At 41.3% G+C, this 27,278-nt stretch overlaps 1 protein-coding gene across 1 annotated transcript in view; it reads right to left on the reverse strand.

The window, feature by feature from the left end:
- Positions 1-19,550, reverse strand: part of pdzrn3b (PDZ domain containing RING finger 3b) — a 140,934-nt gene extending 121,384 nt beyond the window's left edge. The window contains exons 1-3 of the mRNA XM_036151302.1: positions 18,701-19,550; positions 6,646-6,732; positions 2,270-2,377 (exon numbers count right to left, since the gene is read on the reverse strand). Coding sequence (XP_036007195.1) covers positions 2,270-2,377; positions 6,646-6,732; positions 18,701-19,414 — 909 coding nt within the window. The 5' untranslated portion in view covers positions 19,415-19,550. The remainder of the gene's footprint in view (positions 1-2,269; positions 2,378-6,645; positions 6,733-18,700) is intronic.
- Between the last annotated feature and the right edge of the window lie 7,728 nt (positions 19,551-27,278).

A 27,278-nucleotide genomic window follows, 5' to 3' on the forward strand; every position in this document is an offset into this window, starting at 1 on the left:
AACTGATCTCTTATCCGCTAAGGTTACCTGTTCATCCCACAATGCACTTCAGTACATTTCCACATTACAGGGAAACCCAAATAATTCCCATTTTCATCGGGATGTTACGTAATAGACATACATAAGGAAGTGAAAGCAAAATAATATACGCTTTTCCAAACTTTCTGCAAAAAGGATTCAGACCACCGTGGTATGCATTTGTATTCGGTCCTCGCTCTAAATCAATATTTTGCAGAGGGACCAAAATGCTTTCATCCAAGTCATTCCACTGCATGCTAGAGAAGCAGTTTAGCCATTTGACTCAGGTGTGTAGGGCAAGGGCTATAGTATCTAAAAGTTGTGGCCCTCGAGAATTTGAGTTGCAGAGCACATTTCAATTTGATTGTTTTTTTTTTTTTTACAAAGAAGGACGTGGCAAAACTTCCTATTGTTTCCTTTCCCAAATGGCTGTTGTCTTTTCACTCTTCCATTAAGGTCATATCTTCCATTGAGGCAGATTATATCCTCCCCTGAGCAGATTATCTCTTTTCAGAAGGAAAGCACTCCCACAGCATGATGCCACCCACACCATGTTTCACCATAGGGTGGCTGTGTTCAGGAATATGTGCAGCGGTAAGTTTTTTCCCACTCCGTTCCATTTCATGATGATGGATTGAACAATGATCCATGAGATGGCCAAAGCATAGGATGGTGTTTTAGAGCCAACCCCTGCTCTAAAAACCTCTCCACAACTTTCTCCCAGGCCTGTCTGCTGTGTTCCCTGGTCTTCATGATGCTGTTTGTTTACTGAGGTTCATCCTTCACAGAACAGCAGGATTGGTATGGGGATGGAATTACATGCATGTTAATGAATAGGGTGACTTCTGAGGGCAGTTAGTAACACTGACTTTTACTTAGGGGTTTTGAAATAAAGGTGACTTTATTTATAAGTCACCTTTATTTATAAAGGTGACTGAACAAAAATGTGCACTACAAGTTTTAATTACATTTTTTTTAAGATTTTAAAAATCAAGTATCCTTTTTCTTCCTCTTCACAATTATACACCAATTTGTGTTGTTTTATCTCATAAAAGCCCAATTAATTGGATTAGGATTTGCGACTGTCATGCCACAAAATACAAAAGATGTCAATCAGTAAAATATTTTGTAATGTACTGTACATTAGAAAACATCTGTTACCACCAAAAAATAAAAGTTCAGCATGTACCTTTTTCACTCTCATCTTACTCCTCTGAGGGTCTCCTTAGAGAGGCTAAAGAGGACATGGATGGGCAACATTTACTGATAATCTGATTTCAAACTTTTGCACCCAATTTTATTTAGGAGTATCTGAGTAAGGGCACATTTTTCACATTTTTATTGGTTAAAGTAAAAAAAAATATCATCCTTTAACTGTTGCCCTACTTTGCATAGGACTGTCGCACCAAATCCCAATTTACTCATTTGACTAAGTGTTGAAAACTTCAAGAGGAATGATTACTTTTGCAAGGCACTGCATGTCTTTGCTGTGATTTCTGCAGCATTACTTGAAGCCGTGCAGCGAGCCCTGCACCAGAGAAACTGTGGCTTCTTCTTTGTATGTAGAACAACAGGATAGAGCGATCAACACAGTCCAGATGTTCTCTTTTCTCGTAAACACTTTCCACAAACAACTCTGTGAGCAATGTGCCGTTCGAAACGCTCTGGGGCAGTTTCACTGAGGTTTGACAATAAAGCCAGCGACAAACCATATTTGTCATCCCGTGGCACGCGGTCCTACACATTAACGATCCTTGCAGACCCCCTCATCTCAATGCAGGCATTGTGTAGGAGAGTGGCTTTTTCTGTAAAAGCAACCTTTGTGATGCCGAGTTGTTCAAATCATCCCCGAAGTGGACCTCGGGGTAAGCCGTCCCTTCCACACAAGATTCTGTTTAAAGGCGGAGGGGAAGATGCGACACAGCGGCTCTGTCAGAAGGAATTTGCCGACCGGGAAGCAAAACACAGAGCTCTCTCTCACTCAGCGAGACCACAGGCAGATAGCTCTCGCCTCAGGTTTATCTACGGCCGTCTGCAACGATGCTCCACTTAACGGCGCCTCCAGCTGACAAAAGATTTCTGCAGAATTCACTTTCTCAAACGGAAAAAGGCCCTGGAAATGAAAATCACCGTTTAATGCATCACCTCACCTGCCGCCAGCCGGAATTCGAGAGGTCGCCAGTATGCTCCTGACAGACATTTAGAGCAAATCACCCCTTTCCCATGAAGCTCCACAGCATTAGACACATACCTCAATTATTCTGTCGTGGATCTGAAGGCCTCCCTCTTTGTCCGCCGGACCCTTCTCAACAATCTTGGACACAAAGATTCCTTCATTTGAGGTGCCGTCGTTGTCGTCCTGTGGAATAGATCGCTGTTATTTCTCCTAGAACAATAGAACACAGTTCTCACTTTGACTGAGAAGGTCAATTGCATTCAAGAAATCATTCAAAACTTTGAAACCTTGCAAAAGAATTGAAAGTTAAACCATCCCATCAGTTTGTGGGATACATTAGATTTTTTTTAGGGCTGGTGACACTATTTTGCCAAGCAATTTTAGCTGTTTGATGATTTCTTGACATTAAGGGAGAAACCAGAACTTAAGGTGAAACTAAAATGGCCAGATTATTCTCATCAAAGTAAAGTCTGTCTCACAAAGCTCTATATTATTGCAGTGGCATATTCTTATCTGTGGCTGCAGATAAAATGAGTACTATGCTTGACATTTATGCCTAATTTTGAGATTTATTTTGAAATAAGAACAGAAGTGGTTATTGAGCTGAGCCATGTGTTGATGGAGCTGGTAAATGAAGACATCTTCATCTGACCATCAGGCTGGTCAATAACGCTTGAGTACGAAAGCTTTGCAGTCTGACCAGTTTTTTTACATTACTTACCTGGAATATTTTTGGGTACTCAGAGGTAAAAAGAAACTGACAGAGTTGTGTTCTTCGGGAGTCCACTGTCATCTCCACTGTCCTGAGCAGGATAAACTCCGGGTTTGCAGACCATTTCTAAAAAAACATCTGTCAAAGAATCGGTAGCTCCTAGGTCTTGCACACACCCAGGGTACAAGGCTCAAATCTCCACTTTGGTCAGAGTTTTTAGAAAGTATCGTTTTCAGTGATGTAAAAATGGAGTTTTGATATGGCTGAAAGGCTGAATCATATAAAAAATGAATTCGCTTTCCAGATACCTGGTTGCGTGTGGACAAGGCCTCAGGAGCTCAGTGAATCGCAGCGTGGTTCTGTGGTAGGATGCCACCTGTGCTACAAGTCCAGTCGAGAAATTTCTTCCTTCCTTAATATTCCACAGTCAGCTGTCAGCGGTATTATAATTAGGTGAGAGTGATTGGGAACAACAGCAACTCAGCCCCAAAATGGCAGGCCACGTAAACTGATAAACTGATGGAGCGGGGGCAGTGGATGATAAGGCACAGAGTGCAGAGGTGGCCAGCGTTCTGCAGAGTAAATCGTTACAGACCTCCAAACTTGTAGTCTGCGGCCTTCAGATTAGTTTGAGGACATTGTGCAGAGAGCTTCATGGAATGGGTTTCCAAAGGCTGAGTAGCTGCATCCAAGTCAAAGATCATTAAGTGCAATGGAAAGTGTCGGATGCCGTGGTGTAAAGCACGCCACCACTGGAGCGGTAGAGGCGCATTCTCTGGAGTAACGGATTGCGCTTTTCCATTTGACAATCTCATGGAAAAGTCTGGCTTTGGCAGTTGCCAGGATAACGGTACTTGTCTGACTGTATTGTGCGAAGTCTAAAGTTTGGTGGATGGGGGTGGGGGGTTTTGGTGTGGGATTGTATTTCAGGATCTGTGCATGGCCTCTTAGTTACAGTGAAAGGAACTCTGAACAGTTAAGCTTACCAAGAGACTTGGAACAGTTCCAAACGTTGTGGAAACTCTTTGGATCCCCTTCCTCTTCTAATATGACTGTGCACCAGTACACAATCAAGGTCCATGAAAACATGGGTGAGAGAGTTTTGGTGCGAATAATCTTGACTGATCTGAACACAATCCTGAGCTCGACCTGATAGAACATCTTTGGGGTAAGCTAGAGCAGAGACCAAGAGCTAGGCCTTCTCACCCAACATCAGTGTATGACCTCACAAATACGCTACTGGGAAAATGATTAAAAAATTTCCATAAACATGCTCCAGAACCATGTGGACGGCCTTCTCAAAAGAGTTGAAGCTGTTATAGCTGCTATACTGGACCAACATCATGTTTAACTCTATTGCTTAAGAATGGGACATCAATTAAATTCTTATGCAAGTCAAGCCAGATGAGCAAATACCTTTGGCAATATACAGTGTATATACAAATACACACACAAACATATCTATCTATATCATAATGAGTTATACAGAATATACAATGTTTGCTTGCTGCAAACCAAGCGTACATTAGTTGGCTAATTAGAAAGGCAATCTGCTCAGGAAGCTAGACTGCAGTCAGCAGCTTAACACACATCTAGCTTAAAGCTTGCTGTGGTTATTTCATTTTATTTATTTATCTAACCTTTATTTATACAGATATTCTCATTGAGATCTAATATTTCATTTTCAAGAGAGGCCTGTTTGATAAAACAAAACAGGCCAAAAAAATATATGGGGTAAATTAGCATAACAAGCCAGCAACTCCAACTGGGAAGGTTCTTGCCTTGTCAAAATTGAATGAATTTACCATTTAAATTTGATATATGACCTCATCACATTGCTTGATATGAAAATCATTGAATGTAATCAAATGCTTACATAGGTTTTGAACCACACGAAGTACCGTATTTTTTTGACTATAAGTCATGCTTTCTTTTAATAGTTTGGCCGATCCTGTGCCTTATATTCAGGTGCGACTTATATATCAATTTTAAATGGTAATTCATTCAATTTTGACAAGTCAGTTTATTTCTTACTTTTTAGTTTTCCTTCCAGTGTATCGACCCTTTAACCCCGCTTTTCAACATACACATTTATTTTAGCATTAGCTACTTTGTTGCCCTAAAGGACTGACCCCAGACCACTACAGCGCTGACAAAGTTGGCATGTGTAGGGGTCATAAGGAAGGACGGTTGCATACAGCACAGCTGCCCTGATCCCCCCCCCCCTCCACACACGCCCCAAAGTCAGATCTAAATCTGATCTTCCAGCCTCTCATAGCAGTCTCTCTGGAAACACATGAAACGTGTCCCACACACCTGCTGAGCTGTGCAGCATGACCACACTTTAATGAGTTAACTAAAGAAACCTCAGGGCAGGCAGTAATTAATAGTAATTGGTCTTCAGGAAATGCACAGTTTTATTCTACAAGGGTTCGTTGTGCATTTTTAAACAGTCTCCTCACCACCAGTTATCCAAGAAACTATGAACAAACTACAGAGGTATGCAAAAAGTTTTCCTACCCCCTTGACTTCCTCACATTTGATCACATTAAACCCACAAACCTCAGTGTCTACTGGTTAATGTGGTAGACCAGGCAAAGTAGTGCATACCTGTGAAGCGGAAGGGAAATTAAACATGCTTGTCATTTTTTTCGTTTTTTTGTTTCATAGTCAACTAATTAGTAATTAGAGTCCACCTCTAGGTGAATTAGTCTTAATATAAATGCAGCTATTGTATGAAGACTTCAGGGCTTGTTCAGAAAACATCACAGAAAAAAAACAATATCATAAAAACTAACGCACATTCCAGACAGGTGAAAGAGAAAGTTCTCTATTAGTTAGGTTGCATGGTTAGTTTATAAAAATAATTTCTTGGCCATCTTGAACATATTTTTCTTTATACAATAAACTGAGAATCATATAACACTTTCATTAAAAAAATATGACCTACTTTGTGTTGGTCTACCATTAAAAAAAATATCTTAATAAAATACATTGAAGTTGTAACGTCAAAATATGACTTTCAAGAGAAGTGAAAACTCTTAGTTTGAAGACCAAATAGCCAGGATACTGATTAAAACTGCCAAGCAAAAGCAAGGCAATGGACACATAAAATATACACAACTTGAATGGTGATCTCCCTACCGGAACCTTTTAAAAACAATAACATTGAGAGTAGCTGAGAAAATAAAAGTGAAATACTATACAACACGGCAACAGGAAATCAGCTGTACAATAAACGCTCTATGTGTGGAAGTTAAAGCTGAGAAATGTTCAAGCCTTTACTCAGCAGAGCGTGTGGCATGCCTTTTACCTCATAGCCTGGAGGTAGGAAACACAGTGGCTGTGAAAATTTCAGGCAGGGATAACAAGACCCTTTTTCCCCTGTGTTTACCTCACCACCGAAATCCCCTCAATTAAAGACAAAACAACTGCGGTCATAACCGTAACCCCAGATTTAACTCACATAAATGTAATTAGACTTATTTTCTTTTTTTTTTTTTTTTACATCCGCTAAACCAGACCGACAGATAAACACAATAAAGCTTGGCGGTGCGGTCCCACTGTTCACCAGCTACAACACACTGTGCTCGGGCCAAACATCTGAACCGTGTCAGTCAGTGCTGTCAGAGAACGCTTGGGATTCTTCCAGTCGACTGTTCATTCCTGGGTTGCTACATGACACTGGCGTGGCCACGAAGGAGGAGGAAGCATCTAAGACGCTCAGCTTTCAACCTACCGCGCATGGCCTTCCTCCCACGATGTTAAAGCCCAGAGATCCGCCATCGCGAAGAAGGACCGCTGTCACACTTTTAGTGTTGTCTTCCTACAGAAAGACAGAGGAGAGACGTATGAGCAAATCAATGTCTGGAACAGGACATTAACAGACTATTTACTCCATGTAAGAAACAGTCTGGTCAGTTGGTTTCTTCCAAAGAAATTATATGACAACCTGATTAACTCAATGGCATTGAAATATTTAGTTTTTTTTCAGTGTGTGTTATCCCTGTTGGGGTCGCGAGGGGTACTCGTGCTCATCTCCAGCAGTCACTGGGCGAGAAGCAGGGTACACCCTGCAGAGAGACCCCAGGTTAAACCCAGGACCCTTTTTGCAGCAAGGCAACAGTGCACCAACAGCACCACTGTGGCAAAGTGAGGCTGACAATGATGTGCAGATATAACTGGACAAATACGCAAGATTTGCCCAATACTGGTGTTCTTGACTGCAGTTTTTTAGGGGAGTGGATTTGCACAGTTTGTAGTGTCAAACCTAGGATTCAGTTACATTTGGTTATAAGGACAGCATCAGTATGAGACGGTCAAAGAATAGGGGTTTCATACAATTACAGGTGTAAAATATAACAAATCGCAATCATTACAGCAGCTACAATGTGTGCAAAAATCCCAATCACGAAGCACTGAATGATTGGATTATATTCAGAGTAAAATGCATGCAAATTTCTGCATTCCAATAGTTGCTCTGTTGGATGGTGACACTATATTTTTTTATTGGTCAAGATGATAGAACTCTTCTATCTTATTCTGATGAGGAATAAGATATGAAAAAAAATATTAGGGAGAGGGGGATTGATCTAAACCAAAATTTTTATGACAATATTCAACAAAAGTGTCAGAATTTAATTTTAACCAGCTAGCCTGCAGCACGTTACACTTATAAACATGTATTACTGCTGTCTTTATTATTAGGAACATGTTAACAGCTCTAACCAGTGCTTTGCCTTACAATCAAAACCTTCAATGCATTTTCTTGGGGATTTCCTTTGTAATCTATTGGTTAAAGAGCGTGAAATACTTACAAATTGAAGCTGACAATCACCTTCCAACAGGAAAATGGCATTAAACATACACCCATAACTACAATGGAAAGGTTGAAGACCAACATGTTTCAGAGTTGCCCAATCAAAGTCATGTCCTAAATCCAATTTGGGATCAGTGGCAGAATCTGAAAATTACCATTCAGAGACATTCTCCATCCAGTCTGATATATTTAGTAAAGAACAACTTCCGTCTCTGCAAAGATGGTAGAGACATAACCCAATAAGATTTGCAGCTGTAAAAGCAGTGAAAGCTGAGACTAAATAAGCATGTATGATTCCTCCTTCCACTTCATATTTACACACTACTTTGCTCTGGTCTATCACATAAAACCCACCCAGAAATACATGACATTTCAAATTGTAATGTGACAAAATGTGAAGACGTTAAAGGTTTATAATCACTTTTCCCAGGTTCTGTAAATGGATAAGAGAGGGGGGGGGGGGCATATTGAGTTTGAACATTTACAAACACCTATTTTCACACTAAAATGAATGAGCAAATATAAGATAGGTGAAACTAATCCAGGTTTAATGTCACTCTGTGTAGCAGTAAGCCATGACAGAGATCCAGAGTGCACAGCCACAGGCTTCCCTCAACTATCTCTTCCAAATTAAATACAGTTCTGCTTAAATGTCAGGAATAAAAAAAGCTAAAATGTCTGCTGTAAAAAGCATCTGTGGAAATATGACACCTTTTTTATTATATAGAAGAGTCTGTGTGGGGCGTTATGTTGATGGGACTGCCAGGCTGTCACAAACAGAAGACGCATAGATACAAATCAGACTCTCTGTTTCACTGTAAACACTTTAATGGTACAGGAAGTGCAACATATCTCCAATCTCATGCTTTTTTTGTTCTAATTTTATTGTCATCCGGTGCTCACAAGGCCTTAAAATGAGGGATCAAAATATTTTGATGATTAATTTAACAAAAATCAAGTCTAATTGCCAAAACAGTGCAAAAATCGTGTGTACATAATAAGCCCTAATAACTTGAAGACACCATGTTGTATTTAACCTTCTAAATCTCTGACACTGTTGTGAGGCAATTGTGGGAGTTCATGATGTTTTACACAGGCCCGAGTTCTATATTTTCATTTTATTGCAGTCTTGTCTAGGGACGGGTCATTACAACAGCCTGATCCAATCCATTTTTAGCCTGTCGGAGTATAGCATTAGGGCCTGTAATCGTCGTACTGTTTCGTGACCTAATCTTTCTAAAACTCTAGCTGCCAGACAGATGCTCTCACATTTGGCCGGGTGTCCACATCATGTGGCTGCGAAACAAGTCCAAATCATCACCCTTCCATTACCATGCCTGACAGCAGGAATGACATGTTGATGCTGCAAATGTCATGTTTGGTTACCTCCAAATGTGGGGCTGTGCCTGGCGGTTATACATCTCAACTCTCGTCTTATTTGTCCAAAACACACTGTACCAGGAATCTCTGTGTTCGTTCTGATCCAATTTTGCACATAATCAACGTTTTCATGCTTTCCCTGACTTTAAAATCAGCCAAGCTTGTTCAGCCTGTTCCTCCTTCTAGTTTCGCAAACTTCAAAGTTTAACATGCTGTCTTGGGTCTATTAGCGACATTGATTTGATAATTTTCCCCCGATCATTAGACAATCTGAGCTAGGGCTAGGCAATATATCAATCTTTTAAAAATATCGAGATTTAAAAAAAAAAGAGATATAAGATGAGACTATATTGTTTATATCAAGATGGTCTATGATACATTAGAATTACACATTGGGTAATTTTTCATCTTCAGCTGTTTGTTAAAAAATGTGCCTGTGAAACATTTGGGATAAAGCTTAGATTCAGAGATGGCCTTTTTATAATTACTTTATTAAACCTAAAAACATACAGGGATAATCAGAATCAGAAATACTTTAATAACCCCAGAGGGAAATTACAGAAATAAATATTGTGTATTCAGCCTAAAAATATTGAGACATTATTTTTGGTCCATATTGCCCAGTCCTAATCTGAACCCAACGTAAACAAGCAGGGCCAAACCATCCGAGTGTGCAAAGAATGGCCACAGCCTAAATTTCAAATTTTATAGTTAAAAAACTGTGAAATACATTCAAATTGTTTCTGTTTACTTTCTTAATAACTATGAAAATGTGTGAGATGGATATCCAGCTGCTGCATTCCAGATCAGTTCTGAACAGGGCACATGTATTGGGATCAATGGTAGGGAATTCAGTGCTCTGTTGTGACCAGACCGGGGACTTCCTTTCGCCATGATGTTACCATTACATTTTATTAAAACTTTGTATTTAAGGAGCTATTTACCTCCAGGGAATGGAATTTCAATTCCTAATGAGTACCCCTTAAGGGTTAGATTCATATTAGTCAAATTAATCAGAAAACAGTCAAGCCATCAAGTATCCAGCATACTGAGGTGAGTGAAATATGAGCAGCAAATCTGTGGCAGCTTGGTTTATCTAGTGAACAAAACTCTACATGCTACAGTGTCAGATGTTTAGAGGGTTATTTGCCTGCAGCATGATGAAACAGTGCAAACATGCAACACTGTGACAGGGGTAATATGTAGATTTCGCAATTTTGTTAATATTCCAATGAATATACTGTTGTGATTTAGACACGGTTTCCCTCAGTCCCCCCACCCCCTTTCATCATGATGCCCCCATTATTCTAAAACTTTAGCATCTCGGTCACAAAATGTTACATCAGGCGTGGACCTAAATGAGAAGGAGAAGCCTATCCAAGTGGCCAGATATATTTTTGTATTTGCACATGATGATTGGGATTCAGTATACTTTGCAGCTACAATCAAAACATTTTTCAAACATTTAAATATTCTACTTTTTTATATTTAACAGGTCACGTTCTTAAGAACTGCGCCAAAACACATTTTCTGGTCTTAAGTTCGTTAAAAACAAGGGATTTATTCCCACAACTTGTTGTTCACAATGAACTAAAACATTAGTGGACCTCCTTTTCTGCAAATATGACATGAAAACCTCTGAGAAACTCATACAGCCTCTCATACTCTAATCTGCAGGACTTTGAGGGGAGTTAGAAGGTAACATATTTCCAGCTGCCACCAAGCATGCTGTGACACAGACACACTAAATATAAAGCAGATATTATTGCCATGTACATTGGCCTAACAGCCATGACGGCTAGAAAGGCCATCATGTGCATGTCAGGCCATGGTGGAATGTGCGCTCCGGCACAATTTCACATCACCATTAGTGACACATGCTTCCAAATTACAGACATTACTGTCAACAGGATAACAGCTGGCCATCACATTGACTTCAGTTTGACACATAAAAAAAAAACAAGAAGGTAACAGGCTGGTCTTATTTACTGGAATTACTAAACATATCAAGTAGATAAACAATTCTTGTTTAAAGAAAATATGTTAATCATATGAACATCATCTGCAGGTGCTGGTCCCTTAATTACAATATCATAAAAAAGAAAGCAGATTTTTCAGTAATTCCATTCAAAAAGTGAAACTTGTATATTCAATTCATTCATTACACACAGATTGATACATTTCAAGTGTATATATCTTTGAATTTTGATGATTATAACTGACAACTAATGAAAACCTGTCCTGTTGGAAAATGAAATCTGCATCTCCATAAAGTTGATCAGCAACAAGGGACCATGAAGTGCTCTAAAACTTCCTGGTGGATGGCTGCGTTGACCTTGGACCTCAGTAAACACAGTGGACCAACACCAGCAGATGACATGGCTCCCCAAACCATCATTGTTTTCCAGGATAGAGAGGGACTGTATGAATCAAGCAAAATACCCCCTTTGGGCATGATTTTGATGAAGGAATAGCATCATACCAGTTAAAATCTAAAAAGATATATATATATATATTTTTGTAAGATATAGGCCTTTTAAAATCAAGTGTTGATTTCAAGTTTTTCTACCTCTGTTCCTGATCTGACCCTTTGTTTTCTCTCGTTTCTGTGTATCTGGCAGCAATCTGTAAATGGCAGTTGTATTGTCAACACAATCACAACAATCTGGGCTACACACAACCACAGAAAATCCTGTTGGACCTTGGAAGTCAAGTACAGATGCTGAACAGGATTTACGGCAGAGCGGACAGAAAGCCATGAATTTGGCCAAAAAAGTTCCAGGTTTGTTGCAATGGACACAGCAAATGCGTAGAAAACACTTCCCATTACCCAGTACAAGTATAGGTATGGGACAATTATTTACCTCTACCAAGATTTTTTATTGTTATAAAAAGGCTTCACTTTCAAAACCAATTACAGTTTTCCATTATACCACATCTACGGTTTACGGTCACATTTTGATGAAATGCTAGAAAAAGTAAGCAGACGTTGGAGTGTAGTTGGTCCTTCCTTAGTTTACAAAAAAGCTGGCCAACTCCTTGGGAAATTGTGCCATTGAAACTTTAAAGGATGCCACGTATTTTCACTTAGTTAATATGTAGTAAAGTAACATTGTCATGCTATAATACTACAGGAACTTGTCTGTTGAACTGACTGCAGGCTAGCTGACCGAGCCAATGACTCGGCTAATTATTAGCTTTTATGAAGACCAGAACAGCAAGAAGTGAAAATACTTTAAGCATCGACCGTGTTTATTTACAAAGCTCCACTAAACTCATTAGGTGTTTATTCCATATAGTGTTTTAGTCTTCTACCACCATCTACATCTGTAATAAATAAATAAATAAATAAATAAATAATCAAAAATCCTAATGTTCTAGCTAACACCAACTATAATTTTAAGTTACTTCTTGTGACTGAAGTAGAATTCCATTTTTTTACCAAATGGTATTGTATCAGCAATAATCAATATACTATTTTAACATATTTTGTTAATTTTTTGGGGTTTTAAAAAAAAAAAACTGGATCATGCTATATATTTTGTTTGAATTTTTTTGTGACAATACGGTGATCCGATAAATTGCGGCAGTTTCACTGAATGTCACCATACTGTCAGAATGTCATATTGGCTCCTGCCTATCCCGTACACCCCTCCCTGGGAAGCATTGTGGTGGCAGACTCATGCTGTTGGGTTGCTGTTCTTCACCAGAGACCGGGTCAATTAGAGTCAATAGGAAGCTGGAACTTAGCTAAACATGGAAAATTAAACCTGGGAGAAGAAGCTGTCAAAGTGGTGGCCTAGTGGTTAGAACTGGGTTCTTGGATCCAGGAAAGGCTGCAAATACACGGTTCAAATCCCATAGACTGGGTCCCTAAGCAAGAGCCTTAGTCCCAGAATGCTAGCCGCAGTGGCAGCCCACTCCTCCCTAAGTGATGGGTTAAATGCCCAGGACAAATTTCACGGGAATGTATGTTGCAACAACAACAAAAAATTATGATAATTTTTATGATTATGAAAAGATAATTCCCCAAGGAATCAGAAATGGGTGTCAAGCCAAGCAAACATTTAGAGTTAACCCCAAAATAATTTCTACCCACGACACATTTACATTTAAAGTAAGAATTTAATTTGACCAACATGTTTCCTCTGACTGGAAGTAATAATTTTTAGGATTGGTCCAACAGGAGTCCTTACCTGAATCTAAGATAATCTATGTGAAGATTAGGGTGATGGCACCAATGGCCTTCCAACCTCAAAATTAGTGGACACATTAAACAAAACAGGTTAGCAGTTATAAGAAGGGTTGATAGCCATTATGCTAGTTAAGACTTATCCAGAGTATAAGTCATTTTTGGCCTGTCATTCTTTTTTTTCTTCCAAACATCGCGCTCCTTGGACATTGTCTTCCCATTTGGGGGTACATGTCTCATTTCCTACCAGAAACAAGCTTCTTGGTTGTACATGAATCATTTTTGGCTTCACTATAGGTTCAACGGAAAAAGAAGGAAACAGTCTGTGACAAGAAGCTTTCGCCTGCCACTTCTTGGTGAGCTTTCACCTCAACACGTGTCACACTTTCCGAGTCTGTCCACCATCAAGCTTCCTTTGGCCCGTATACCTCTCAGCGTAGTAGTTCTAATTATACAGGGGGCACTGTCATACCGAACAAAAAGGAACATATTGATTTAGAAAGCGCTGACGCACAGGCAAGAGCAAGACAAACTCCACAACCTTGTAATCTAGGGCATTTAAGCTCGCTAAACATAGATTCTGGCACAGTTTAAGCAATTGTGACTGTGAGACATTTAAAAGAAGCAGCAGTCTGATAGATTTATTTCTTTACTCTAATGAAACAAGTATTTTTTATTAAAGCGTTGAAAGCCTTCATTATTTTTATCTCTGTCATAATTAAGGGACAATCAAGCATATAAATTCCTAACAGGCCGCAAAATTTAATTAAATCATCCCATAGAGACATGTAGTGAAATTAGTCTACAATTAGCCTAATTAGATTGAAGCCCATGATTACTCTCATCATATTAAGTGGACGCTAAGTAAGTCTGAAGCTTTGTGATTTTTTTAAAAGATGCGTGTAGATTCACAACAGTCCACGAAGGGCTGGGTTCAGACGGAAAGCAGAGCGGAAAATGTGACAGCACTCCTCCTAGCGCTGAAGAGAGCCAGAAAAAGAAAAGATCAGAGGCCTTTTTTTGTTTGTTTTTGCTTTGTTTTATTGCTCGAGCTGGCTCACTGAAGGAGTGCAGTACGGAGCACTGTCATAGGAAACTGCAGTAAGTTATTCCACATACCCGGGTCAGCTCGACTTCACTCGCTTTCCCTGACTGGTTTATTAAAAGAAGACATTTAAATCCTCCATCTGGGGCAAGGAAGCCTAAGCCGAGCAGTGATGGGAGTCTCATGAACATCGCCCAAACGCTGCATGCAGTGACGGGTGTGTAGCCACTCTCTGACGGCGGGGGAAAGAACTGATGTCATAACGAATCTCCACTTGTGTTGCTCTTTTCTATTCTGCCGTTCATTCGGTGAGGTTCACAAACCGAACCATCCCATTTACCGCCCGACTGCTTTCAATGAAAGCCTTTCTAAGTGTCGAGAAAGTCTAACATCATCATCTGCTGAGCGTTCGTTCTTCTGATTCTAGCCTGCAGCCCTTGGCTTAAAGCGGGAGCTGCAATGAAACCGACAATATGGGGAGCCAAGTGTGTGCGGTTATTGGAACTAAATGAGATTTAAGCTGGAGAGTAGGATGAAAATAGATCATATTGGTTAAATAGATCAATCGCCCGATTTGGACTTGTAGGGTGGAGTTTCTGCGTCCCGTACCGGAAAACATCTGGATGCACGATGCATTCCTGAGCCGACCCAAGCCCAATATCTAATGCTGCTGCCGCCTTTTTCAAACACATAAATATGGAAGGAATTCGTGTATCTACACTTCTGACAGTTTGTGTCATATTAACTGAAACAAACCATTTTAATAATGATAATAACATTGTTACCACTGCAAAAAGGGAACTAAAAGTAAGTAAAATCTTCTTGAAATTAGTGTATTTGTCCTTAATGTGAGCAGGTAAATAAGATTATCTGCCAATGGAATTAGTATTTTGACCCCTAAAATAAGATAATTAGATATACTGCATTGAAATAAAAAATCTTATTCCATTGACATATCATTTAAACTTGCCTGCTCAAATTAAGAAAAATTAACTTATTTTAGTTCCTTTTTTGCAGAGTGTGAACATGTTTCTTAGTGTTTGACTACCTAAAATGGATAGAAATAGGCTGTTAACAGTCTGTGGCACTAATACTGATTAATTATCAATCAACGATTAATTAGCCAAAACCCAGCTTTCTGACCCGACTGCACGTGTGACATGTGCTCTTCCTGAAGCCCTGAAAAACTAATCTCTCACGTCTAACAGCACATCACAAGAGGACAGTGATCTGAAGAACTCACGTGTCACAACAAATCAACATCTCTTTCTCTACACCTGTACGCTGATTTGAGAAACACACCCGGCAACGGATGATTTAACGGCCACAGGTCCGCGGCGCTGTGAGTGACGGCTAACAAGAAGGCCTTTAAAGAGGGAATGGCGAGCTTTCCCCACCACCATGAGTCAAAATATTCCCAACGACGGATGATTAATGAGACACAGATGTAACCATAGGTGATAAGAATTCATCTCTGAGATCGCGAGGGGGAGATAAGACTGACAAACCGGCCCCAGAGCCAATCCAACATGTGTTCCTGGCTTTCACAATGCCATTTGTGCAGCGAGGTTCACACACTAAACTACCGAGTTCACGTCTCCATTTGATCCAGTGAAAACCTTTCAGAGAGGAAAAAACGCTTTTAGACTAACTGCGCCGTTGTCAAAAGGTTTTTTTTCTTCCCCCCCTCTCATTCCAGCCTCGACTTTCTCCTTCCTCCTTTGATGGTGACCTCTAAAACGACTCCGGGGGCTTTTACGGATATTCGAGACGTCGCCTCAAGAGCTGATTTCCTGTTTTTGTAACAATGTAAAAAAACAAGACCGACGGACATCATCATCATCTGATGTGCTGCTGTAATGTAAATTGTAACTAGGTATTAATAAAGGCCCAGCGAGCTTGGCTATATCACTGTGAGCAAATTTACCCGCATCGGTGCTTCAGATACACAATTCACCAGTCTGCTGGAAGACATCTGGCTTGGACAGAGTCCACACAACGAGCACATGAAGTCAACAAGCAAAGCAAATGAGGAATGGAATGGATATAGGAGAAATCCAACATAAAAATGTCTACGGGGATGTAAAAAAAAAAAAAAAAATCAAAGGGACAATTTGAAAGCATTGATGTAACTGGGTCAGTTGCCTGTGTGAATTCCTTCCCGTCTCAGCTAGAGGCCGCTCATATTCTGACCGCACCTCTCAGCTGTTCGGAGCAGCAACGGCAGCCATCAAACAGCCACCGACCCGGGTCAACGATCAGCAATGTTTGCATCTTTCATCATCAAAATCGTGAACCTTTTCAAACAAACCAAAGGCAAAGGCTTGGCATTTGCGTTTGGATTTAAAGAGATGACTCCAGATTTCTAGCCAGGTTTTGCCGACAGGCTATAAGGCAGTTACTCGTCCTGAGTAACATCCCACTGAATGAATAGAAGAAACGAGGCGTTGCCTTTAATCTAAGGAGCATGACAATGTGCTTGAAAGGCGACTGAGGTCTAAATGTTGCAGGAAGGTGGTTTGGGCTGACCAGGCCTGACTTCTAACGTCTTTGTTGGGGCTAAATTTGGACGGGACCTACGGGCTAAACAGAAATAAGGGCTGCATTGCATGGGCTAAATAAGACGCGGTCTGGCCAAGCTGAAGTAGTCAGTCAGAATAATGTACTCATGAAAGTTCAACATTTAGAATAACATTTTATCTGCAGAAGATAAATTATTTGTACTTAGTATAAATATAGGTTATATTATGACATTTAGGTACAGACCTAGAGGGGCCAAAACCAAAGCAGATTTCCACAAGCTTTTAAACCACTCCAATTTTCAAAACGTTAGGCTATCTTATTAATTTTTACACCTCCTTCATTTTATACGAGAAGAATGACTGACTAGAACCTCTTTAAATGTCCCATTCTCTGTGCATGTTTCACAAGGAACATCCTTGGTGGTGAACCACCTCCTCCATCCGTTTCCAGTCGAAATAACCGTAAGCTTTAGCTTAATTAACCGTCGCCAGTCTAAACAAGACGATGGTTTAAAGGTTCATGAAATAACATCTGATAGATTTCTACGCAGATTAGGGCCGGACGATAATTCAATAACAATATATATGATCGACAGACGTGTGGTGTGATGGGGAAAAAATGGGTCGATAAAAACTTTAACAGTTTTCTTTCCTTTTGCATTCTAGCGTATGGTTACATCCTCCCAGCCAATCACAAACGCAGACTCAGGAACGCTCCATCACCAAGCCCCGCCCCCTTCAAAGAGTTCAGAGAGCATGTGTGCTTCTTTTTTTAAAAAACTTGTTTGAATAAAGGGTCAAAGCATTGAAGATCAGGGTGTAGAAAGTGAAGATAGTCTAAGGAGACACTTTAAATACAACAACTGGAAACAGTTAAGACAGGCCTCTCATCCGAGAACACAACCTTACTGCTTTACCAGCTTACATACAGAATCCAGTGCGTGGTGCAAAACTAGCACTTCACATCATGAATACACCTTCACCCTGGTGAAACACGGCAGTGGGAGCATCATGCTGTAGGAATGCTGTATGGTTTTGGACTAGTTAAAGGACTTTTGGCAAGATAACAAAATCTAAGTAGTTAACACGTTCTCCATCCAAGTTTCACTGAGCTTGAGAGACGTTCATAAGAAGAACGAGAAAACGGTTCGCTCAATAATTGTCAAAGCTGAAAGGGACAACCACAAAAAGACACACGGATGAAGGAGGCTCAATACAAATGTATGCCACACTTTTCAGATTTCCATAGCTCCATCCCAAACAGAATTCCAATGAAACAGGTTAAAGCTTGTGGTTGTAATGTCAGACTGTGGAAAAATTCATAGGTGGAACCCAGCTCTTGGTGTTTATGACACTGCAGTAAATATACCCCCCCACCCCCAACCACCCACCCACCACAAACAGGCACACTTGACAGGGGAACAGCTGACATCCATGTCTCAGAGCAGACAGCCAAGGAACAAACTTCCTTAAAGCCCTGAAAGCCGGAACTTTCAGAACCACCTTCAACCTTGACTTCCACTCTCAGCAGAGATGGAGAGCAACAGAAAAGCAGCAACTCACTAACAGAGAGGTCCAATAAGAAGGACACACCAGGTCCAAGGATGCGCACTTCCTCTGAAATAGCTTTTACAGTAAAGGAGGACAGTGAAACCAGAGCAGGGATGCAGGTCAACAGGGGACAGAGTCACACGATTTTGGGTCTAAACGTGCCTGCTCAATATCAGAGCTGACTGAAACTACTTCCACGGTAGTTGGTGGGTTTCATAAAACAAAATAAAGTTGCCTTCAGCGGGGAGCAGTGACGCAACTGTCCAGGCGTAAACTTTTTTTTACCTTGCAGGAGAAAGCCACGGTCCTGGTGAGCGCGTCGATCCTCTCGCTGTACTCGGTGAATTTCTTCTGGTACTTCAGCGCCGTCATCTGCAGCTCGCTGTGCACGGCGGAGAGCTGCGCCAGGAGCGCCTTCTCCCGCTGGTTGGACTTGATGGCCTGCTTCTTGAGCTCCCTGTCCAGGATGAGCAGCTTGCACTGCAGCGCGCCGTTGTGCGCCTTCAGCGCCCTCACGCAGCAGTGGCTCTTCAGCTTCTGCTCCCTGTGCGTGAGCGTCAGCCCGCAGCCGTCCACGCAGATCCCCGCCGCCCTGTGCTCGCACGCGTCCCGCATGTGCGCGTCCAGGTCCCGCACGCACAGCACCTCCTCGCAGCCTTTATTCCGGCACTTGGTCGGGGAGAAGTCGCACGCCTCGGCGTGCTGGGCCAGATGCTGCAGCGTCACCACGGCATCGCAGCCTCTGGCGTGGTTGTCGCATTTGATCTCCAGCTTCAGGATGAGGTTCTTCAGCGGCAGGACGTGGTTCAGCTCCTTGGCGGAGATGCGCTGGCACTTGACGGGGCAGCTGCTCTGCTGGACGACCCAGGGCAGCACGCAGCCGGAGCAGAAGACGTGGCCGCACGGAGTGGTGAGCGGGTCCTCCAGGACTTTGTTGCACAAGTTGCATTTGAAGTCCGGGTCCACGGTCCCCTTGAAGCGGTCCAGCTCGAATCCCATGGTGCTTTCGGAAAAAAAACCCGAAGTCAAACTTGTGGATCCCCACCCCCGCTGGTCTGTGTCGGAGCAGTGGGGCGTTCAGTTGGTCATTGGCGGAGCGCTCCCACAGACCGACTACCAGCACTGTTCACTCACAGCCTAAACTCTGCTAATTGAGTGAGACTTTTGGTGCCTTTAGGTGCGCCTCGGAAATTAAAAGTTAGAAGAGTTTTGGAGCGTGAGAAAAAAGTACCGTCCTCACTTTATTGGGTAGAAACACACTTGTTGCCTCTCCGAAGACTCAGAAAAGTTGAATGCAAATTGAGTCATTTGTTTTTGAAGCAATTTTAAAGTAGTACGACTTCAGCTATGAACTGCCAAAGTTCTGATAAACCGCAAAGGTAACACTCAACAGGGCGTGAGTGAGTAAAAACTTTTTTTTTTTTTTTTTTTTACCGTAATCATCCAAATAAAAACGCACAGACTACTTATTGTCGCGGATAAAACACTTGTCCTGAAATAAAATCATAGTTTATGAAGGCGTTATCATTTGTTAACCCTTAATGTCTGATGACAAATAAATCTTACATATAAAGAAATCCTATTACACTTTTTATTGCATTATTTAATAAAAAAAACTACGAACATTGTACAATTGCTTGGGTTTAATTTTTTTTGTATCAGAAAACATTCAGGTTTTGAACCATAGTAATTATGAATTTTTATGTACTTAAAAAACATACTATAAACACTTCACAAACTTACTTTTTCCATTTTACTGCTACTGTGGATCTCAGAAATCTCTTATTGTAAACTTTTTTTTATGCTTAATGCGACAAGTATCCAGTAAAATTCTTCCGAAAAAGCAAACAAATCTGTTTGAGGTAAAAATACGAAAACAAAAATACTGGAAGTACCTGTTTGCATAAATTACACACCCTTGAACTAATATTTTGCTGATGCACATTTTGAATCCATGTGAGCATTCATTCTTCTACGAGTTCACACCTGCTATTAAATATAATTTTCATCATTTAGATAAATCCCTTGCAGAGAGGTTACAAAAGATCAAACAGCAGTCACAGTGCAAAGTCAGCAGAAGGATACAAAACATTAACAAGGATAATTATAGATGTGTATCATGTTGTGGTGAAGAAAGCTATAAGAATTGAAAAAAAAATAATGAAGAGAGAAGAACTGGAAATTTCTCCTAAATATATGACAAAATTAATTAGGAAGGCTGCCAAGAGGCTGACAGCCATATTGAAAGAAAATCTGCTTAGCAAGGGTTGTCTTCTATGTGTGACAAAAAAAAAAAAAAATCCTGTGCCCTCCATATATGGAGTGTTGAAAATAAAAAGCATTCTCATTCCAAAGATAACATTCAATCACGGCCAAAATCTCCCCCAAACCATATAGAAGAATGTCTTGTGGCCTAAAGAAACCACACTTGAACCTTTGGCCACAATTATAAGAAAGGTATAGTATGCTTGAAGTAAACACTGCACTATGCACAGTTAAGTATGGAGTTGCTCTTCTTCCATTGATGCCAGGCTTTTTTTAAGGGGATCAAATCCTCAACGGCTCTGAACACCAGTAGCTTTTGACCTGATGCTTTCAGGTCTCTGCCAGAAAGCAAGATGTACGTAATTTGTCAATAAAATTGAGATACTGTAAGTATGTACTGTAAGTAAAGTTTATTTCTATAGCACCTTTCTCAGGTAGGACTTGTCTCCCCTCGTCCTAAAATGGTTTTGAGGGGCCATTAACAGGTTCTGTTCAGAAGGTCTCAGACTGTAAGAAGAAGGGTATGGTTGAATCAGGTCACAGATATAAGAGGGAGCCTGTCCATGCAGGGCTCTAAAGGTCAGTACCAAAATTTGAACTTTACGCGGTACACAACAGGAAGCCAGTCTTAGAGCTTTGATGACAGGAGTTATGGGACCTCTTCTGCTTGTACATGTCAAAATCCTTGCCACAGAATTTTGCACCAGTTGCAATCGAGCCAGGCCTTTTTTTTGTTCAGACAAGTGAACAGGCTGTTGCAATAGCCCCAACGTGATGACACAAATGCATGGATCAGCATCTCAAGGTTGTTTTCTTAAAACTGAATTTCTGAGTTTCGCGATGTTTACGCAGTGAGCGAAACAGTTTTTAAAACAGTTGTTTTGTGTGATGCTCCAGGGACATGCCTCATCAAATACAACTCTTAGGTTTCTCAGACTATGTTTTGTCACCTGGTTTAAGACACCTAAGTGCTGCTTAATGGCAGGAATAGCTTTGTGTGGGGCAATAATAATTTCTGAGTTTAGTTGTAGACTATTGTCACTTAGCCACTGCTTTATTTGGGACAAACATTCGATCAGAGAGTTCAATTTGTGGGCCTCAGATGTCATGAAGGAGCAGTAGAGCTGAATGTCATCCGCAAACAGGTGATATGAGACATTGTAATACTGCTGGATAATCCTACGTAAAGGGAGCACATAAGAGATGACGGCATTGGCTCGTAAACTGGAAGATGGTGGAACACTACTGGAGCTGCTGCTGAGCTGCATGGTGATGTCTTGGAATCTAAATGATCTCTGATCTGAGAGATGCACAGAGCCAAAAATCAAAAAACTTTTTTTTTTAACACAACAGAAACTTGCAGCTACCCACATGGACTAGCCATATGCCCTGTTGGGAGAAGATCTTGTGGTCAGAAAGGGCAAACATTGATCTGCTCGTTCTCAGTGACGAGAAAGATGTCTGGAAAGACAAGGTGAGCCTTTCAAACCGTGAGAACAATTTACCGTCTGTCAAGCATGGTGGTGGGAACATCATGCATAGGAACGTTTATGCTACCAGTGATCCAGTGATCTCCATCCTCTTCAAAATGAATGGACCATACCGAAAAAATCAGGTCCATGCCAACAAGCCAAACAATTTAAATTAGGGTCAGATATCTTAACAGAATTGCACCTGAAGTATTTTTATGACTATAAAAAAGTAATATGTGAGGTCTTGGCAGCAGCCTAAGGGAAATTTATCCAAATAAGTGCTAATTGGAGTACATGTTTTTATTTGAACTTAAGTGTCAAATTTTGACATTTCTACACGCAATTCTTCGAAAATCATTAAAGTTTTACATTATGAGAATTTTGGATGTTGCCCTGAAGAAAAGAATGAAACAAATAATTTAAAGTGCAAAAGTAAAATGACATGCATGCCAATGACGGGCAAGTCCTCTTCAGATGATGATTTTTCTTTTCTTCTTTTACATCCACATAAAATATGTTTTATTTAAATCCGCATAGAAAAGCGTTCAGACTTGCACAACACTGGTAAAAACAAGCAGTCTTGGAAAGACATTAAAAGGATAACCACAGGTGAGACTTTCATGTTCAAACAGACTTTGAGCGAGGAGCAGATCGTGTAAAAGTTCTGAAAATCAGCGGGAATTACAGCGTGTGGTATGAAAATGAGTATTCGGGGGCACCTCTGCGGAATTCATGTTTGAACACACCTGTCACCGCGCTCCTTATGCACAGAAGCTATTCTGTGACACTGTTTTAACAACCGCACACGCTGGTGTGAATGTATTCCTCTTAGCAGGCTAGGGAGAGAGTATTTGAATTGGAAATGAAACTCCATTGGACCTGCTGGATGTGCTCAATGAAGGAAAAAAGAGAAGCTGCTCGAGCAGAAAACACAAAGCCCGCGTTGGGGCCGAGCCTGCCTCGTCCAGAAAGCCGTTCCTATTGGTTACCTCCTCTTTTGGAAATCCAGCTTTATGCAATACCATGCTCAATCAAACCGTTCCATATGTGCATTATCCTGAAGTAAAAACAGGGGCTTATGAAAGACTTCATACAAAAACTGTGACTGAGGGAGAATGAGTGTGTGTGTGTGTGTGTGTGTGTGTGTGTGTGTGTGTGTGCATACAGTATCTTGAAAAGCAGTCACATTTAAAATATATCCACATTATATTGTATTACAGCTGCAAACCTGACATCATTTTTACTGGAATTTCATGTGACAGATCAACACAAAGTAGTGCACAAGTACAAGGAAGGGGAAAACAATTTGAAAAAAAAAGAGTGGCATCCATTTGTATGCAGCCCTTTTACTCTGATACCCTTAAACAAAACGTAGCGCAATAGGTTGCCTGTAAAAACTGCCTGATTTGTAAATAGGGTCCCCTTCTGTGCAATTTAATCTCAGTATTTTCCAGCTGTTTTTAAAGGCCTCAGGGGTTTGTTAGAGAACATAAGTGAACAAACAGCATCATAAAGTACAAGGAACTCGGCAGACAAGTCAGGGAGAAAGTGGGGGTTCCGTTTTTAAAACAATAAGCCAAGCTTTGAAAACCCCATGGAGCGCCACTCGCTCCTTTACCTGACGTTTAAAACTCTGCGGGACCTCTGCGGCCCAGAGAAGCACGTTACCTAAAGCTCATGTGCGAGATTCTGTCGGCAGGGCCACGGTGACTCATGCATTCCATAAATCTAGTCTGTGTGGAGGGGTGATGAGGATAAAGCAGCTGTTGACAGAGGGCCACGAGACAGTTTACAGGTTGTCACAAGGAGACACAGCGAACATATAGGAGGAACACTCACACGTCGCCCCGGGACAAAACTTCCACCTCAGCGTGTTACCCTGTGGCACATTGTGGTGGCAGCATCACGCTTTTCTTCAGTGGGGACAGGGAGTCTGGTGGCTAAATACATATTAGTCCCGGAAGGAAACCTGTTAGCGACACATTTTCAGTTGGGGAGGAGGTTTACCTTCCAGTAGGACTATAAACATAAACATAGAGCCAGAGCTACAATAGAATGGCTTTAATGGATCAAAGCATAACCATGTGTTCAAAGGGCGTAGTTATAGTACAGACTTAAATCAAATTAGGAATCTGTGGCAATGCCGACGACTCTCCCTGTGGCTCTACGGTTCCCCAGGAGTGAATGCTGCTTGTTGGGACTTTGATGCAATCAACTGGTTTCCTTATATAGGACATTTTTGACCAATCTGTATAATCTGACCTAATCTGTATAATATGATTGAACTTGATTTTGTAAAGTGCCTTGAGATGACATGTTTCATGATTTGGCGCTATATAAATAAAATTGAATTGAAAATTGAATTGAAGACTTGAAAATTGATGTTTAAAGTCTCTCCGTCCAGTCTGACTGAGCGTAAGTTAAGGGTGGGCGATATGCCTAAAGTCATCTTTTTACAGTACTATTACACCTAATGTTTATCACAATTTCCCCATGTAAAACAAAAAAAAATCTGTTGCAACTTTTATAACCAGGTTGTGATATTTGCTAACTTGTACCAAGTACTACAAGATTGAATACGTCATACTTGAAGTACACCCAGTCCCAGACTGTTTTTCCAAACTGAAAAACAATTTTAAAGTAAATGACAGCTCTCAGGTAAAGGGGGCTATTACCGCATACTTTATGGAGCTAAAGGAAAAGGAGCGGTTTGCCTAAGAGGCAGAAGGATCACATCAAACGGATGGACAGCAGCCATTAGAGTGTCTCTTTCACTGCAAACATCAGTTTGGTGATGTCCGGTGTTTCACAGTGGAGTCCACATTGTCTGTCGTATTCCACGACTCTGTGTTTTAGACCACATGTAACTCATAGGCTTCGTCGTAGAGACGACAGGCCAACCTCGCTGCCTGGGAAGACCATCAACACCTTTACAATAAACATCATTATATCCCCCACACCTAGCTTACGTATCGATTCCAACGGGTCAGACAGAAATTAACACCACAGTTTCTCTTTGTAAAACATATTGGAGATGATACATGTACAACCTTAGCCTTCTGCTTCCCAATAACGCAGTATTTTGCATTGATGCATCACATGAAAAAGTATCAGGAATACCTGTGGTAAGGCCTGGTGCTGTACATCCTCATTTCTCGCCTGAATGCTTAGAAACCAGAGTGGGTCAGGGAATAGTCAGCATGCATGAAAACTCTCACAGGTGAATGATCTGATTCGTGATGCTGCCCACAAGTTTTAGATGATACTGTTATTTGTCAGAGCGGAGTTTCAGGTTGCCATCAGATCTATGCTTTTGTTCTGGATACGACAGAGTCCTGTGCAGGGATTTCGTCTGAAGCGCCGCAGAACCAATCCAGGAGCCTTCCAGCATCCCTCAGCCCCTCGACCTCTGAACCAACCTGCCGCCTTTGATTTATTATTTCGGTTCGGGAACAAACAGCCCACATGTCTGTGTATGACTGTTTACTGTGAGCTGGGGCTGTTTGGTCTCCTTCAGATGGAGGAATGTTTGCTCCCAATGTGGAGACAGAATAAATAAAGAGTTGTTTTTATAGGCTGTGCTGGAGACAGAGTAAACAAGAGGCCATGGCTGAAGTTTTTGAAAATTTCATGACATGTTTTGTTGTAGAAGCCGACGTGTACAGCACCGGACTGCCGAGGAATGTTTTGTGAACTCGGAGAGGCGGCTGGGGCAACTTAAACAAGTCCATACTGGGTCTGGCTGAAAGACAGACCAGGTCCCAGTTAAGATAAGAGTTAATCCCACTCCTCCAAACTAAACTGTGAGTGAAGGATCAGGACAGACTGGACTTAAGGGCTCCAACCAGATTTTGCTGCTCCAAACAGAAGTAGAAAACAAACCTCGAAGCAAAAATGCAATCCTACGGCTTGTTTGGCTGTGTGCTGTAGCCAGGGGTGTTGCTAGACTTTGAGCTCAGCTGGAGACATTCTCCTTTCAGACCCCAGCAGCCTTTTTTTTTTGGTTTACTTTCTGCAAGATATGTGCAATGCACTTTGGTATAACTCACTGCTGAATGTTGCCATGCTGCATCAGCTGAAGCTAAAAAGGCATGACTAATGTCAAGATGTCATGACCTGAACTTTTCTACCACTGAGATCTGACCCACAACAAACCAGTGAGTCTTTAGGTGTCCAATATATGTAGATTTACAAAGCACCTAAAAAAGTGGGAGGTGCATACTTGAATCCAGCCACCTAATAAGAAAACACAATGCACCTGTGTGTAATATAATCACAATATGAATCGGGCTGTTCTGTGGATGACTGTTTGAGGACATTAGTGAACAAACAGCATCACAGGGACCAAGGAACATGGCAGACAGACAGACAGACAGGTCAGGGAGGAAGTTGTGGTTAAGATTGAAGCAGGGTTAACTTTAATTTTAAGTGGCTCGCTGGGCAAGAAGTGAGGCAACCTTTGGACAGGTTCGCCAGTCCATCACAGTCTTCCAGTCTCTGGGACCTCGATTTCCCAATAAAACGAAACTGAGTTTCACGAAAACAGTCCAGGTCCTCCCCTTAGCCCAGGTAAGATGCTTCTGATGTTGTCTCTGGTTCAATAGTGGCTGGACACGTGGAATGTAACATGTGTAGCCCATGACTAATATTAGTCTGTTCGCAGTAGCTCTTGATGCACTAGCTCCAGCCTCAGTCCACTCTCTGTGGAGCTTCCCCAAATACATGAACATATTTTGCTTGACAATCCTCACGAAACTTGCAGTTTTCCCTGTTGCATACGCACCTTTTCCAACCGCACTTTTTTCCTTCCGCTCAAGAGTCTATGAATGTGCTTGGATCCAGAACTCTGTGAACAACCAGCTTCTTTAGCAAAGACCCTTTGTGGCTTCCCCTCCTTTGCAAAGGGTGTCGATGACGGCAGTCTTCCCCTTCAGAGCCAGAGTGAGAGACCGTTTAGCGCCAGCATGTCCGACTCCAGTCCGTCAAGGGCCAGTCTTCTGCATGTTTTGGATCTGTCTTTGATCCGGCACATCTGATTGAACCGGTTCTCCGTATGTCATCAAGGTCTGCACCGGCCCACAAATTAGCACTCATTAGGTTCGGCTGTGGTGAACCAGGACAACAAC

The sequence above is a fragment of the Fundulus heteroclitus genome, chromosome 20, assembly GCF_011125445.2.
Source record: "Fundulus heteroclitus isolate FHET01 chromosome 20, MU-UCD_Fhet_4.1, whole genome shotgun sequence".
NCBI lineage: Eukaryota > Metazoa > Chordata > Actinopteri > Cyprinodontiformes > Fundulidae > Fundulus > Fundulus heteroclitus.